The sequence below is a fragment of the Bidens hawaiensis genome, unplaced genomic scaffold, assembly GCF_021521415.1.
Source record: "Bidens hawaiensis isolate Kalapana, Puna unplaced genomic scaffold, B.hawaiensis_p1.1 tig00007125_1, whole genome shotgun sequence".
Classification (NCBI taxonomy): Eukaryota; Viridiplantae; Streptophyta; class Magnoliopsida; order Asterales; family Asteraceae; genus Bidens; species Bidens hawaiensis.
The window spans coordinates 1,003,540-1,019,538 of NW_027491489.1; the positions used below are offsets into that span (position 1 = coordinate 1,003,540).

The window sequence follows — 15,999 nt, forward strand, 5'->3', positions numbered from 1 at the left end:
TTAGGGTTTTAGCTTAACTCTTAATTCAGTTAATAATAACAATAAGATGTTATTATATATTATGTGGGTTAGGATTTAACCCATAGCAAAACCCAATGGGCTTCAAGGCCTAATCACCAACCAAGAACCCAGTTCAATCGTGTCTAGCCCGGTTAATAACTTACGCGGGTTCGGTGTTCGTTAATCTTGGTGTAACTCTTACCGGGTCACATTCGGGTCGGTCCGCGTTGACTTGACCCGAACCGACCACTAAATCCAACACATTCGACACCTTGGCTTTCACCAGATTATTGGTCTTTGTGAAAGTGGAAGACTGAAACCCTAGAAGTTGAATCTTGGCCTTTGTATGTTTGGATCTTTGAGGATATTGGTGGCATTTGTGGCAGACTGGTGGCCTTGAAGGAAGGTGAGGCGGTAGTGGTTGATTGTGGCATGCTATGAAGATGATGAAAGGTGATGATAAATATGATGGAGGGCGCATATCTTGATTGAGAGAAATTGGTTATTATATATTTACTAGTAAGAGTGTTCGCGCGTTGCAGCGGGGACACAATGGTGATTCAGTTAGTAGGTGGTTCGTTGTGTTACCCACATTTTCCTTAGTAAATTTTTGTTCCGTGTAGTTTACGATAGTAAAGTTTGGTTTATGTAGTTTTTTATACCAATAATTTTAGACAACAATATTAGCGAAAAATAAATTAATAAAAAAAGCATTATACATGTATTTGTGTATTTTTTGGACTAATTGCGTTTGATTAACATATCAAATGTTGTAGTTTGAGTTAAACATTTGTTTAAAGAACATGTTATAGGTTGTAGTTGAACTAAAAGATGTATAAATAAAGTCTTAACCATAACAAAGAAGATGAATCCAAGGAAATAAACTTTTGTAAGCCTAAAATAATAAGTTGTGCATGACTGAAATAAAGCAGATGATAAAGTTGTAAATTCAAAGTTGGTACAAAAACAAAATCTTTATGGGGTTGCTAAAGTCTTGGTATAAACAATGGCTTGATGTCCTTTATAGTATAACTGATGATAGTACGATTCGTCGTCATTCTTACTTGTGTCTATCTCATAAGTAAATCCATCATTTGAGACGGCCATAAACTTGCGGGTTGTGTTGATGTATGTTATGGTCAACCCTAATAGTATATGCCTTATTGGGGGAAATACCCATACCTTTGTCCAGGCGTCACCTATCATCTTCCACAGATCTATAGTCCAAAAAGGTAAACCATGAGTAACAAATATGTGGAGGTGATTGTGAATAACAACCAAATGTGCATCGGAGGGTTTTGTTGGAACTTTTGGGAAGGTTGTTTTATGGAATTTCTCTGTTTGCGTATCAAAAGCGAACAACATGACACGTCCCCGTGAATGTGTGGGTTTGACAACAAAATACACAACTCCGTTATTGAAAGTTCCGGTAGTCCGTTCATGATCCTTCGTTTCCCAACTTGTTTTCGTTTATGGTTCCAATATTTTTCCAGACAGCTAGTCCTTGTGAGTACTTGTATAATTTTGTTTTCCCATGGTCACGTTTTACATGGAGGAGGGTATATTGATTTGAATCTTGTAAGTACAATCCAACAGTGTCAGATTGTGGGTTGAAAATGCCTCTTGTAGATGTGGTAGGTAGAGTAGTATATGCGATTGTTTTCCCATGGTCACGTTTTACATGGAGGAGGGTATATTGATTTGAATCTTGTAAGTACAATCCAACAGTGTCAGATTGTGGGTTGAAAATGCCTCTTGTAGATGTGGTAGGTAGAGTAGTATATGCGATTGTTAGGGGGTTCCACATGACAAGTGTTCCAGTATTGCGAAAACATAAACAAATTAGGCCATTTATAGTTGTAAGAATGTTAACTTCACATGGATTTGACTCGTACGGTAGCCGGGACAACAATCTTGATGTAGGATCTGGGTATGTTGAATTAAGCGAGTAGATTGCGGTGTGCCACGGTCGTAGGACTATGATTTTTTAGTTGGAAAATCGCTGAAAGTAGAGACAATGCAATGTGTTAAATGTTCTTGTTGAAAGTACCGAGAGCCACTCTTTGCATACACCTTTACACATCGCTACACACGTAGGTTGCAGCCTTAGAAATACGTTAAACAAAAGTATATCTGTATGGATTGCTTGAATCGAAGTTTTACGGGGTGTGTACGTAGCTTCGGTACATATTTTTGCTCTTTTAGGCATGTCTTTCACGGAGTTTTGTACTTGCATCACAAGGTGTTATACACAAATCATATAGATGATAAATAGTTCCTAAAAATCAATTTGAAAGCAGTATGCGATCGAGATGTTGTGTAGGACGAAGTTATATTATCAGCTTATTGACAAGGGGACCCAACTCTGCGATCCTTCCATCGTCAGCTTATTGACATTGAAAAAGTGTTAATACTTAATTAATTAGTTAATAATTTATTAATTAGTCATTACGATTTACTAAATATGTTATGTTTTTTTGGGATCTAAATGGAATATACCAATTTGACGAAAATGTCAAAACGCTTGGATTAAAGAATGGCTGATTTTGTATTCTTTTTATAGAATTTCTTTTTAGTATTTTGTTGAACAATTTGAAAAGAATAAGCATCGGTTTTGTTATTATATTTTAATCAATGTTTATGTCATGTGACAAACTTTTAATTTTTATTATTATCATTGGTTGTGAAACATGATATATTAGATAGGTCGGTGGTCATATGGTTGTATTTTGCGTTTTATTGATAATGGATGTGTGTCGCCTAATATTATAAAGTTTTACACTTTAGGTTGTTTTTAGTCGTTTAAAGTTTAAGAAATAAATAAACCAAATTTTTTTATTTTCAGCAAGGAGTCAATTAAAGTAATATTCTAAAAATCACTAACTCAACCAAATACATATAATCAATATAACGATTAACTTAAATTTCATTAAAAAAGACGTATAAGCGGAGAAAAACTATAAATGGTTCTTTTGTAACTGCGTTTGTTAAACATGAAAAGTAACTAAGTTTATATATCCGGTGCCACTACGGTTTCCAAGTACACCGCACCTACACCGGCATCCAATGAATTGACGGTATGAAAATATTGAAGAGGCCTCATATCAGTGTCGATTTCATAAAGGGTATGTGAGTTACTCATGACAAACCACTTCCCATTCGTCATGTAGTGTGTAATTGAGCACCATAAACGCTCTGTTATAGGAGGGATCGGAGGAGGGGTGAAGACATTTATCCAATGGTCTTGTCTTAGAATCCATAGTTGGAGTGTCCGTTCTTGTAGGCCATTTGTTACAAACATGTATAGAGCATCTTGAACAGTAAGCATGTTGGTTTCGAGAACGCCATTTGTTTGAACTGGTGGGAACTGTAGCTCTATCACATGGCCAGAGAAGGTATCGAATGCGATGATGACATTTTTACCTCGGATCAACGGTTGGGTAATTGTGTAGTAGACAGTCGCACCACATTGAGTCCCGGTGGACCAACTGAATTTGCGGTCTAGGTACTCTAGTTTTGCTGGGAACGGTATTTCGGTCCAACATGCTAGTAAACGGGAGTACACATGGGCTTTGAAGGCATGTTGGTTCCGGATCACGTGCATGACTTTGTAGTCGTGCAAATGGTCCTTGAAGAAAGCAATTGTACATGTGGAGTCTACAAAGATGCCTCGGCCATTAGAGTTTGACAATGTCTTGTACGCAGTAGTGGTTGGATTCCACAAGAATAATTCATGTGTATCATGTACCCAAGCACAAAGGAGTCCATCCATGTGTGACAGAATGGAGATACCTGTAATATCAGGGTAGAATGGGCATGTGATGGTGGTCCTGGCCCGTATTGGGCCGTTGCAAAGTCAATTGGATGAACAGTCACGGATGACAAGTGTTTTTTGGTTACTTGGAAGAAGTGATCGATCGGAATGGACCTTTTCAAATTGTCTGGTTGATAGTAAATGACACCATTCCTTGCATACAACCTTAAACCGCCCAACGGCTTTTGCTGGCAGTCTTGTGAGTATCTCAAAAACAATTGCATCAGGAGACATCGCAAGCAAGAACTGGGAGGCACTCATGGAGTCGTGAAGTGGCATATCTAACAAGGATAGCATACCAATATATTAATTTTTGAGTGGTATGTTAGAAGTTATTAGATATGTAGAGATAGTGGCCGCTATTGTGTATGTGTTCATGGTTGTTCACCTTTGTATAAAAAGATGTTAGAATATTTATATTATGTAAAACTAATAGATGATTCATTCCCTTATCACGTGGTCATTTATATTTTTAATATGTATATTTTATTCATATGAATTACTAAGTCAAGATGTGGAAAATCAAATGCTCGGAAATTTGTTAGAAAAGTGCAAAGAGGGAATTAACCTATAAATTTAGTTAACGTACAGGTTCAAGCTGATTTGATTGTTAATTGTAAAAGATGAAATTAATTACCGAAAGAAAGATTACATTAAATTGTATACACAGTAAGTTGTGTCTTTTTATTGTTTTAACGATATCAATTTAGTTCTGAGAATGTCACACCAATTTACATAACGACACTCAATCTCTCCACCTTTAAAGAAGAAACCAGTTTTTTACAAACCAAAATACAGGTAAATTTCATATCATGTGACAATAACATATCAGTTCTATTAAGACCACGTTATCCTAACAAAACTGTAACCAATTATATTTGAGCGTCGTAATTAAAATTATATTCTGGTGACATATTTCAAATAATACCATAAACAAAATTAGTGATCCAAAGTCAGTGTAGTCTAGCATTGAACAAACATTAGAATGCTTCATGCAGGTAATTAATTTAAGAAATAATAAGCTAACATATCATTCTAAATAACCTAACATGATGAATGCAATGAGTAAGGTCTGAACATTTCACAAACTAACATAGGTTTAAACTTATTTTCAGTAATAGTTAACACTTTTATCAATAAATTCAATTTAACTGAATATGTAAAGGAAAGCAGTGAGAATGAAAACGTACCTGGTTTAGTTATGCGATGTTTGCGGTGCTGGAAAGTATGACTCCAAACATTTGTCATAATTATAGGAGATATGTGGTAACGGTCAATTGATTGCACAATGATGTGTGTGAGTGGGCTGTTAATAACATTCAATTGATCATTTTCCACTACTTGTAACAGCCGTCCAAGTTGATTGGAACTTCAATTCACGTTATGTCTATTAAAATACCATGTTAATGTTCATCCTCAATTTATTGGTGAAGGTGTAACCCCTAAAATAGTTGTGACAAAATTGATTTAATGTCATTCTTTTTGTTAACTATTTTAAGATTGAAAAATATAAATGTTGAAAGAGAATTTGGTAAAACTGATGACACCATACGTATAGACTTTGTATTTAGTATTCTTAATTAGTAATTTTGACTATTTTCGGGAGTCAAAAACTGTTTAACTTGCAAAACTGAAGCTGATGAGGAAGATGTGTTAGGTTTTCAACTCGTATAATTGAATTGAAAAAGTTGAGGTACCGGTAATTTCAAAAGGTGGTCATTTTCAACAATTTTTAAAATATCGTCAATATAAAAAGGTTTAAATGATTTAAACGACAGGTATTACCGAAAGTCATATTACTCGTAACCCAAATCGACCCATACATGTTTGGACCCGAGGCTAGTTGATTTATTTATAATAACCCGTGTTGACCCGAAGTCGTTTAATTGGAAAACACATATTGAAACCAACCTGTTGTGGCTCGAACCGATAGTAGTAGATAATTTCAACAAACAGATTAATATTCTTTACCACACATTAATAAATGTAACATTCTTTTACCTAGGTAATCATTATTTTTCCACTGTATCAAGTTTGAACCGAAACCCGTTTGATCCGTGAGTCACCCGTTCCACTTCAGCAGCCTAACGATTTGTTTGTTGTAAATGGGTTAGTTAAGGTTTGCTCTTATCCAAAACGGGTGAAATAAAAAATATAAAAGTTATCTTATTTTAAGAACGGTAAAGATTTATATTGAATATATACTGGTTATGTAGAATGAACAAAAGGTGTTGCTAGTCAGCCATAACGGGTCAACTTTATATGTAAAATTATATATTTAAATACAAATCCGTTTTGATCCGATAGTCGCCCATCCAACCACCTCTACATGATGAATTTGTTTTTGCAAGAATATTTGGTCAAAGATTTCATCTTTTGAAGCGTAAATTATATTTGCTTATGCAATGGACAAACCAAAAGTGTTGGTACTCAACTTTAACGGGTCAACTTGGTATGGAGGATGATTTGTTTCAACCTTCAACCCAAAAATGGTTTGACCATCAACCACCCATTTCTATTTTTGCATCCAGACCATTGGTCTAAAACTCAGCTTCGGAGGACCCAAGTTTGGCATGTTTTGAGAAGATACCGAAAATACCCTTTGTTTGCAAACACCCAAAAATGTACCAATAAAAATAGATATATTAGTAAGCTTTTATTAGTAAGCTAATAAACAAAGTGTGTTAAAGGTATAAAATGACCACTATGTCGTTGTTAAAGATGTAAAATAACCACTATGTCCATGTAAATGAAATCGGCTTTAATTGGCAATTGAATGATAAAGTAGGGGATTCAATTTGGTGATTTATGATAGGAGAACTTTGTGGGATTGTTTGTATAGCAATGGAAGAATAACAATTATATAAATAATAATAATTTTTATGTTGTAAGTATTATATTTGTTGATTAATCCGTTCGATAATATTGGAGAATATAAAAGGTGTGTGTGTGTATATCCACAGCTTTCCCTGGATGTTGTTTGTTGAGATATGCAACTGCTAGTAGGTTGTGTAGAGTTTAAGTGACCAAAACACTTTAGATTACAAGACTAGTGATATAAATTTGGTTTCCGTTATCATAGTTTTCATTTTGTGAACCGTTGAATGTTATTGTAGTGTAATATCTTATCCGGATTTTATGGTTAAATGTAATTACAAGACAGATGTTACTGCTTAACGTGTTTTTTTAAGCAACAAGTTATAAACATGTCTTATTCATTTTCGTGTCGGGTTGTATGTTATGACCTTTACATTAAATGTGTATATTTTTTTATGTCCATAATTTCCAAAAACACACTTTCAATATACCGAGTGGTGAGTCTAACATTTGCGTTTTTTACTAACGAATCAACAAAATAGATACCCAAGGAGGTCAAAAAGTAATTTAATAAATAAATAAATAATTCCACTGAAATGTCAAGTAAATGGATCTCGCGTGCGAATGGTTATTCAATGTAAGCACACTTTGCACATTAGTATTTACGTATATGTCATCTCCCTACAATCTGTAAACTAAAACACACTAAAGCAGATGCATAAACATTTTTTTCTTTGATGCTTATAGTCTAACCCGTTAGAATATTCCATTATCTTGAGTGTCGATAGACTTGACGCCAGTGTCTTCAATAATAATGTTGACCTTTTTACCCCATAACCAATTATAAGGTTAAGTTTATCAGGTTTAACCTTCACAAGTAACCAATTATTAATATATGTGTATGTATTTAAAGATACGTTGACATTATGCGTTTGATATTTACCAAGAATACGCTTTCGCCCTTATTTTGTTTGCAGTAAAGCCTGCTTCAATATTGTCAAAGTAATTCCACCTACCTATAATGTAAAAAACCAGATTGTAAAGATATAAAACAACCCAAATTCAAGAAAGAGAGAATAAATAACCTTTATATCCATTTGAAATGGTGTTACTCCATCATCATTCCCAGCCACCTACATCATTAAAGTTAAGTAATTTCATAACCGTTATGATAACTCAAAAACCATTTTTTAAAAATATAATTTACCTTAAAGTCCATATATCCATAAGCCTCCTGTGATTCAGTTATGTCAGATAAAATAAGTGGAGACCCGTCTCCCCCAAATTCGTCCGTGTCTAGAACCATACCCATTGCTATACCTGCAACAGAACTGTCGCAATGCATCCCCCAAAAACTGATGCCATGCTATCACATCATCATACACCAAAAAGAAGTATAAATGTTAAAAAATGTCCATTTGAAATGTGAGATAATAGAATTTGGCCAACTTTCAACCCATTTGACTCGTTACAGTTTTATCTAAAAGGTTATAATTTGAACCATTTGAGATACATAAATTCAAGTATTCTATCCATATCTAGTATTTCCTATACGAATAAAACACCCTTAAAAAGTGTCATACCTTGAAGATCCATTAGTTTCTGTTATGGCTAAAAAAATAAGATGAAATAAATTAATTACTTCCCTATGAAGTAATAGTATACCACCAACATGCATAGGAAATATATATACTGTATATTGTTTTGGTATATATAAAACCCAAAGTTATAAAAACACGAAACTTAAAATTAAGTTAAAGATGAGTCTAGATGTTTGAATCAACAATAAATGTGAAATCCCCTCTTTTATTTAATATGTAGGTGTTTGTTGCTGCAAAATATATGCAATTTATTAACACATATATAAATAAACATAAAAAAATTATTAAAATAAAGTTAGAAAGTATTCATACATGGCGGTAGTATGTGTTCACGTGTCATTGGTCTAGGAGGATCTCTCGATAAACAACGTTATTGGTGAAAACGCCTCCTGCTTTGATTTTTTTGGATGGGTGCACCAAGACTTTCGTGTTTTCCATTGATGTGCCTCTTGACAAAGCCACGTATAGCTGACCATGACAGAACACCGGTTCTGGTAGGTAAATACCGACATGGGAATGGTTTGACCCTGGGCTTTGTTTATCGTCATGGAAAAGCTTAGTCTAATTGGGAATTGTCTTCTTATTAGCTTGAAGGGAAACATGTCCTCCTCTGAGAGGCTTAGAGGGATTCTTGGGAGGAGAACTCTTTTGCCCACATGCTCGCCTACAGCTATTTCAGCGTCAATCGCATTTGGTTGGAATCCCTTACAGACCAGTCTTGTGCCATTGCATAGCCCATCAGATGGGTTCAAGTTTCGTAACAAGATAACTGGGCATCCTATTTTCAAGCGCAACTTATGTGGGGGTAATCCACCAACAGTTAGTGAGTTTAAGAATTCAACTGGGTATAGGTTGTGGTGGTCATCTTCAGTTGTATCAAAACTATAGTAGACGCGCTCATCACCATTGAAAATGTTGATCATGTAATCGTTAACCTCGTTGACACTGTCATTTCGGGTTGTTAAGATTGCTCTGGAGCTAATGTAGTCTGGGGAGTGTGTGTTGCTGTCAAGTGAGGGGTAGATGATGTTGATTAGGTCTCTGATAGAATTATCATTTGTGGTGAATGGTATGGTCATGGCATCGGGGATTTTAATGAAGTTGCCGTTTGTGGTTTCTTCAGTTCCGTCGCCGACTCGTAAAAGGAATTCTGAAAACCATGGATCATTAAGTGCTCTCATATTTATAGAAAGACGAAGTTTCTCTGTTGACGACCACAAAGGCGACATTCGGAAGCTAGCATCTACGATCTGTGCTCTCGTGCCACGCTTAACGACTGGTAACACCTGCCTGAAATCACCACCCATTAGCATTAATTTTCCACCGAATGGGAGGGTGCTGCCCATAATGTCTTGCATTGTGCGGTGTAGGGCTTCTATCGATTGTCGTTTGGCCATGGACGCCTCATCCCATATGATTAGTCTAGCTAATCTGATTATCGCAGCGGTTCCCGTTTGGATGGGTATGTTGCATGTGGAGTTGGTATCTAACTGAATTGGGATGTTGAATCTTGAATGTGCGGTTCGTCCACCTGGCATGTTATTTGCTGCGGCGCCCGAGGAGGCTGTCGCAAGTGCCAGCAGGCTGCGTGACCGAACTTCGGCAAGCAATGCCTTGTATAAGAAAGTTTTCCCAGTTCCACCAGGGTCGTCGACGAAGAATACCCCAGGCAGATCATTGTTGACGTGGGTCATAATTTTGTCGAACACGTATTTCTGGTCTGATTTGAGGGAGTGTTGTATCTGGAGGTGCGACGGGTCTACAACTATATCGTACTCTTCTTGTATTTCATGTTGTACGGTTGTTTGGAAGTTCCTCGGTTGCGCAATGCGTGGTAGGTCAAAGTCTTGCAGTGTTTTCCCCATTGAATGCAAGAACTCACCAATTTCGTTTACAACCATATCCTGAATGTGAGAGTGGTTTTGGGAGTTTCGGTGGTGGTCTTCAGACAAGTTGTCATAGTGGGTCGTCCATAGTTGACGGACATCTCCTGGCCGGCAGAATTTCAGAATGATTGCAAATAATCGTCGTAGGGCCTTTGGAAATTTGAATACAGCCGCTTCTTCTAGGCACTGTGAGAGGGTTGTGTCGTCATCGATTAATCCCATTTCAAGAACCGCTTTGCGAAACGTTGTTTGTTGGACACCGTTAACAGTGCGAAGGTCTTCGAACGAGGTAGGGCCCCGTACATGTGTAAGAAGCAGCCTTAAGTAGTAGCGTTCACCTTCTGCTGGGTTTGCTGATACAATTCGCCCTCTTTGTGTCTTTCTTGTACGACGATTCCAATGCCCTAATCTACCATTCCATGTGAAGAACTTTGGGAAATCTCTGTACAAATATGCCCTTGACGACATGTCCGATTGGTTTTTCTCAAAAAAGGCTGTGAGCATTGTTTTTCCCCCTCTCTCGTTCGACGACGTCAGACATTATGTCATTGGTCGTAAACCTGACCATGTGATTATTCGGTAGGTGCAATTGCAACGCTAAAACTGGTGGGTGGATCTGGGAAAGTGGGAAGGAAAATGTACGCCACAATGCTTCGGGGGCAGAGACGTACCGGGTGTCTTGATAGCGTTTGATTTCATTGATCACGGTGTCATGGGCATCTGGGTCTACTTGTATAACTTGTTTGTCGTGTCCTTTATACACGTATTTGTATAGGTATTTAACTGATTTGATACTTGAGCAGATTTCAACATTTATATGGGAGTTGAACATCATCAGGAGTTTTGGATTATACGGGACAACCCATCTGTTGTCCAGCGTGCAGTTTCTAACGGTTACCTACATCCCCGTGTCCCTTCGTCTATACAATGGATACGCGTCCTCCCCTTTGGTTGTGTTTTCGTTAAACTATTTTGGGTAACGAAACCAACATGTTTTTTTTCTCACCTTGCATGCAGGGGGCTGGTTACTCTTAGGTGGCCACAGGGTCCATGCATCATATGTGCTACCACAAGGTTATGTAAGATAGGATGCGTTTGTGGGTGAGGGATTTCGGCACAGACAAATGTGTCATATTGGTCTGGGGTATGGATTTTGTGGTGTGGATACATTACAAGTAGAAAATGTGCATGCGGTAGGCCACGCTTTTGGAATTCGATTACGTGGACATGGTCCTTGACTGCACCGAGGATGTGTTTTTTGAAAAGTTGTTCTTTAAGATCCTCGAGTTTAGCACAAAACACACGGGAAGCTAGGTCTGGACAGTCTTGTGCAGTCTGTCCTGGTTTTAAGTTGTCACTTATTTCTGGCCAGTGTGGGTTACATGTCATGGTGAGGAAAATATCAGGTTTTCCGTCGTCTTGTACCAATGTCATTGCATCGAGGAACCTGCAACGCATGTCTCGAGGTCCACCGATGAAAGACGCGGGTAGCACAATTCGCTTGCCCACCTGGGTTGGGCGCACGTCCCCAGCATTGACGCAATCAACAATTCCTTGGTACAAATCGGCTCTTATTCGTGTTTGGTTGTGTTGACAGAATTGTTAACGTGACGTCTCCAATTTGATGTATACGTCCACTGTAAACTGTTGCGTCAATCTGCCACCGAGCAGGATGGCGTTTTCACCTGGACGGATCTGGAATTTGTAGTAGTATTCTCTCATAGTAACTGTGTTCCTATTGCCGTTTTCTGGTGCTTCTGCGTAACATAATGTAAAAAGTCAGTATATGGTATTTTATAAGCAATAGATGTTTCGTTGTGTGTGGGTGTGGGAGGACATTTGTGTACCTTCTGTGTCGTCATACAGGTGGCCTACATTGGTGGGTGTTTCCGTAAGGGCTATTCCATGACAGGGTATGCGCGGATGCCATCCCGACTCTCCATTTGGGAAGAATAGGGGGTACGACAGTGGGTCGTAGCAACCGAAATGAGGTTGAATTGTTTGTTTATAGTCAGACCTGCCATAGACGACGATGCTTCTGTTAAAAGCCGTTATGTTGTCATTTCCTTCTACCCAAATACCAGCTACCTCTGATGTCGTGGGACGGTTGTAAACACGCTCGTCCAGCTCTACTGAAGCATTTAAAGTGACCCTGTAATTGTCAAGGGGACCCAACTCTGCAAGCCTTCGAAAAGTCAGGGCGTATGGATTCTCAGAAAGGGCATGTGTCAGCATTTCCGTGATTGTGCGATCTAGATTTGGCCATTCGAGCCGATGGCAAAGCTCCGTGTCAGAGTCATAGAAATACAGCTGTAAGTACCTGGGTGTTCCATCACGGGAAACCAATTGGTCAACGTGGTGGTATATTCCCTTATGTGCACGGAAGGTGTACACGCCAGATCTCATGTTGTTCACCGTCTCATCTAACGACACGCCCATTGATGCGAAAGCAAAGTTTGTGTTGTAAGCTCGGATGTTTTCCCTAAAAACCTTGCCAACGTCATCTTGGGAGGTGAATAACGTGTGTAGTTCCGGAGGTATCAACGTGTCTACCAACACCGTTTTCCCATTCATGCAACAAAATGTTGGGAACTCAAACTGTAGAAGCTTCGCGCCACAGTGGTGGCAAGGACTTCTGTCCTTTAGTAGACGATAGGCTACGGGTATACCATCATACACAAAGTTGTAGGGGTCGCCGTTTGTGTTTGTCATGGTCATTAATGCGCCGCTGGCAATCCCTGTAAAGTGAGTTAAAAGTTAGCTCTGGTTAAGTTCATTGCATGTATTGTTGATATGTGGAAAATAACCTTTAGCAATAACTGTCGTTTGGATTTGATTCACAATGTTAGTTGAGGCAGATGTTGACGTTGCATCCTTAGTTGCGTTGTCAGGGTAGGTGGCTGGATGGGTGGTGTAGGTAATCGATTCTTCTCGTGGTTCATGACTAACACATTGCTGCTGACACTGGAGTGGTTGTGTTGGTTGCTGGTCACCTAAACAGTTGGGTGTGGTTAGCACAAGCAACCTTAGTATAAAGTGATTATTAAAAGTTGTTAAGGAAGTACTAACCTTGTTGTTCTAGTGTTGGGGCATCCATTTGGCTTGGAGTAACCAGGGGCGTTGATGGTCCACTTGTTCCGGCCACTCCAGTGGGGCTCAATTGGTTCCTCAACTTAAGTGAAGCCCGATATCTCTTGTTACGCTGACTACGTAACTCACGTGCATGGTTTGGGTCAGGGTTATCTCTTTTATACTGGCTACTCATTTTGAGTTGTTCCGTGTGTCCTGATCTGGGTCGTGGTCAGATGGCGAAGTTTTATAAAACCTACAAAATTACATTTACGATATTGTTAAACTTCAAAGTGGACTACCAATTCACACGAGGATCATGTTTTTAATAGGATAGTATGGAAAAAGACACTTGAAGCACCAAACGAAGTAAAATGATGAGTAATATGATTACAAGTCAACAACATACTAATAAATTCCATCTGTGTTTGTTATTTTGTTTCTCATTAAGCATAGATGGAATTTATTAGTATGTAGTTGACTTGTAATCATTTTACTTCGTTTGGTGCTTCAAGTGTCTTGTTTGAATATAATAGTGTGCTATCATGTGACATTGCAGTCAATCGATGTTTGAATTTGCATATATGTATCCACCAAATCCAGGGTCGGGAAAAACACAAAAGATATAACTATCATGTGTAGATTAAAAACAAAGATTAACAAGAAGCAAAACAGGTAAAGGTTATAAAAATGACATACATGACAGTAAAGTTTTATGAATATCATGTTTATTAAATGAAAGTGACATTAAAGGGTGACATGTGTTTCATGGTAACATGTAATAGCCTAATAAATTAACGTGATGTAAACCACTGACAGGAGGCAACAGATGCAAATCAAATAGCTGGTGAGATAATCGTATGTACAAACACCGCTCCCATATGTCCGCGAAACCAACTCACTGGGTAGAAACGGGTTAAGGGGTTGATGTCATCCGGGAATTCATAAAGCTTCCTTGCACCGCTCATAACAAACCACCTTCCAGTTGTCATGTAGTGTGTAATGTTTACCCACACTGATAAGGGTATTGGAGGGATTGGTGGACATGAGATTTTTTGGACCCAGTGTTCCCCTTCTAGTGACCAGAGTTGCAGTGTCATGTCTTGCATGCCAGTTGCAAGAAGCATATGAAGGGAATTATGGACGGTTGACAAAATGGCTTGGAAAATTCCTGATGGTGGTACTGAAGGGAAGGGTATCTCGATCACCTGCTCCGTTATCGTATCAAACCCAATAACCACATTTCTACCAACAACCCAGCACTCGCAAACCGTGAAGTACAAGTTGTTGCCACATACAGTTCCAGGTGACCAATAGTAATCACACTTTGCGTATTCGTTATCGCATTGGAAGTGTAAGTTTCTCCAACTTCCGGAATGCCTAGAGTAAATGTGGGCTGAAAGGACGCCGAATTGTCGTTTTAGATGCAGTACCTTATAGTCGTTAGACGGGACACTGTAAAAGCCAACCGCATCTGTAATGTCTTCATACAACCCTTGGCCATCAGTGTTGGCTAAGCATTTGTATGCAGCAGTCGTCGGGTTCCAAAGAACCAACTCTTTGGTGTCACGTAAACAAACACATAGCAAACCATCCAAATGCCCTAGCATAGCTACATTTGTAACGCCGTGTTCGAATGGGTATGGTATGATAGTCTGTAGCGCATACTCTGCAGTTTCAAAGTCCATTATGTAAATTGCGCAGTCAGAATCACGAGCTAACAATGTTCGTTGATTATCTGGAAGCGACGAACGGGAGCAGTGCGCCATTTCAAACTCCGGCGTTGATAGTAGCGCATGCCATTGCTTGCACACACTCTTACAGGTAGCAACATCTTTTGCCGAGAGGCAAGACAGTATGCAAAAGACAATCAGCTCAGTTGTTAGGTCTGGCATGGTCAGATGGGTCCCTATAACTGTGCACATAGAGATATCACTTATGAAGAACAAAAGGGGAACAAGCATGGGATATAACAGTGGTTGGTGTGTTGGTGAAAGAAAGTATGAAGGGAGCAATGAAAACCTAAGAAAAATAAAACTAATAATCCACCAATTAAACCCAATTTAAAAATGAAATGTGTAACATTATAACTGGTTAACTAAAAAACAATCAAATCGTATGCTGAGTTGAGGCTAGCGTTATTTCAAGTCAACACCATACGTGCAATTTAACCGAATACTTAAAAAGAAATAGGAGAGAATGAAAACATACCTGCTTTTGTGAGATACTGGGGGGGGGGGGGGGGGACGTGACTGTTTGGGGTGGAACCTGACTGCAAACACTTGCCATACTTATAGGAGAGGTGTGGCAATGAGTCCTTATGTCAATTCATTTTTGCCTTTGAATAGCATTCAATTGCTTATTAATAGGTTGTTCAATTGATTTAATGGAGCTTGATTGCACAGTGATGTAGGAAGGTAATATTCAATTGGTCGGTTTACGGTCCTTGTAACAGCCGGCTTGATTGGAACCTTCAATTCAGCAATTGTCACAAAAACCTGTACCTAAAAAAACAAAAATACATGCCAACATGATATAACAATATAACATCAGTTTTTTTATATCCACCAAATAGTCAAAGAAATTTCATTTAATTAATTATGAAATTAGTTTATAATGTTACAGGTTTGAACAATCCAAGCCATCAATGTATTCAATTATTGTGATTTTAGATCATGACGAGCAGGTTTGTTTATTTCCGTTTGCACCCCTAGTTACGACTCTTATTCTTTATAAGCAGTTTATGAAAAAGCTGATAAAAAGGTTGCGGCTGTTCATACTAAGCCAGTCGGGATTTTAACGTGAGTTTGGA

General features: G+C 38.4%; 2 protein-coding genes and 1 long non-coding RNA gene across 3 annotated transcripts; all 3 read right to left on the bottom strand.

Annotated features, from left to right (window-relative positions):
- Positions 1–7,522: 7,522 nt before the first annotated feature.
- On the bottom strand, positions 7,523–7,996 carry LOC143634553 (uncharacterized). The gene is made up of 3 exons (XR_013153878.1): positions 7,839–7,996; positions 7,717–7,764; positions 7,523–7,647 (listed from the first exon to the last, which is right to left on the bottom strand). It is a non-coding gene; the product is annotated as an uncharacterized LOC143634553 (long non-coding RNA).
- A 580-nt stretch (positions 7,997–8,576) lies between these two features.
- Positions 8,577–10,586, bottom strand: LOC143634563 (uncharacterized). Its single transcript, XM_077102602.1, has one exon. It carries the CDS (start codon positions 10,584–10,586, stop codon positions 8,577–8,579), a length of 2,010 nt encoding a protein of 669 aa, XP_076958717.1.
- A 3,437-nt stretch (positions 10,587–14,023) lies between these two features.
- LOC143634564 (putative F-box protein At3g16210) lies at positions 14,024–15,082 on the bottom strand. Its single transcript, XM_077102603.1, has one exon. It carries the CDS (start codon positions 15,080–15,082, stop codon positions 14,024–14,026), a length of 1,059 nt encoding a protein of 352 aa, XP_076958718.1.
- Between the last annotated feature and the right edge of the window lie 917 nt (positions 15,083–15,999).

Excerpts from the sequence above, each read along its gene's own strand:
- LOC143634563 (XM_077102602.1), bottom strand. The coding sequence starts at position 10,586 with ATGTCGTCAAGGGCATATTTGTACAGAGATTTCCCAAAGTTCTTCACA.
- LOC143634564 (XM_077102603.1), bottom strand. The coding sequence starts at position 15,082 with ATGCCAGACCTAACAACTGAGCTGATTGTCTTTTGCATACTGTCTTGC.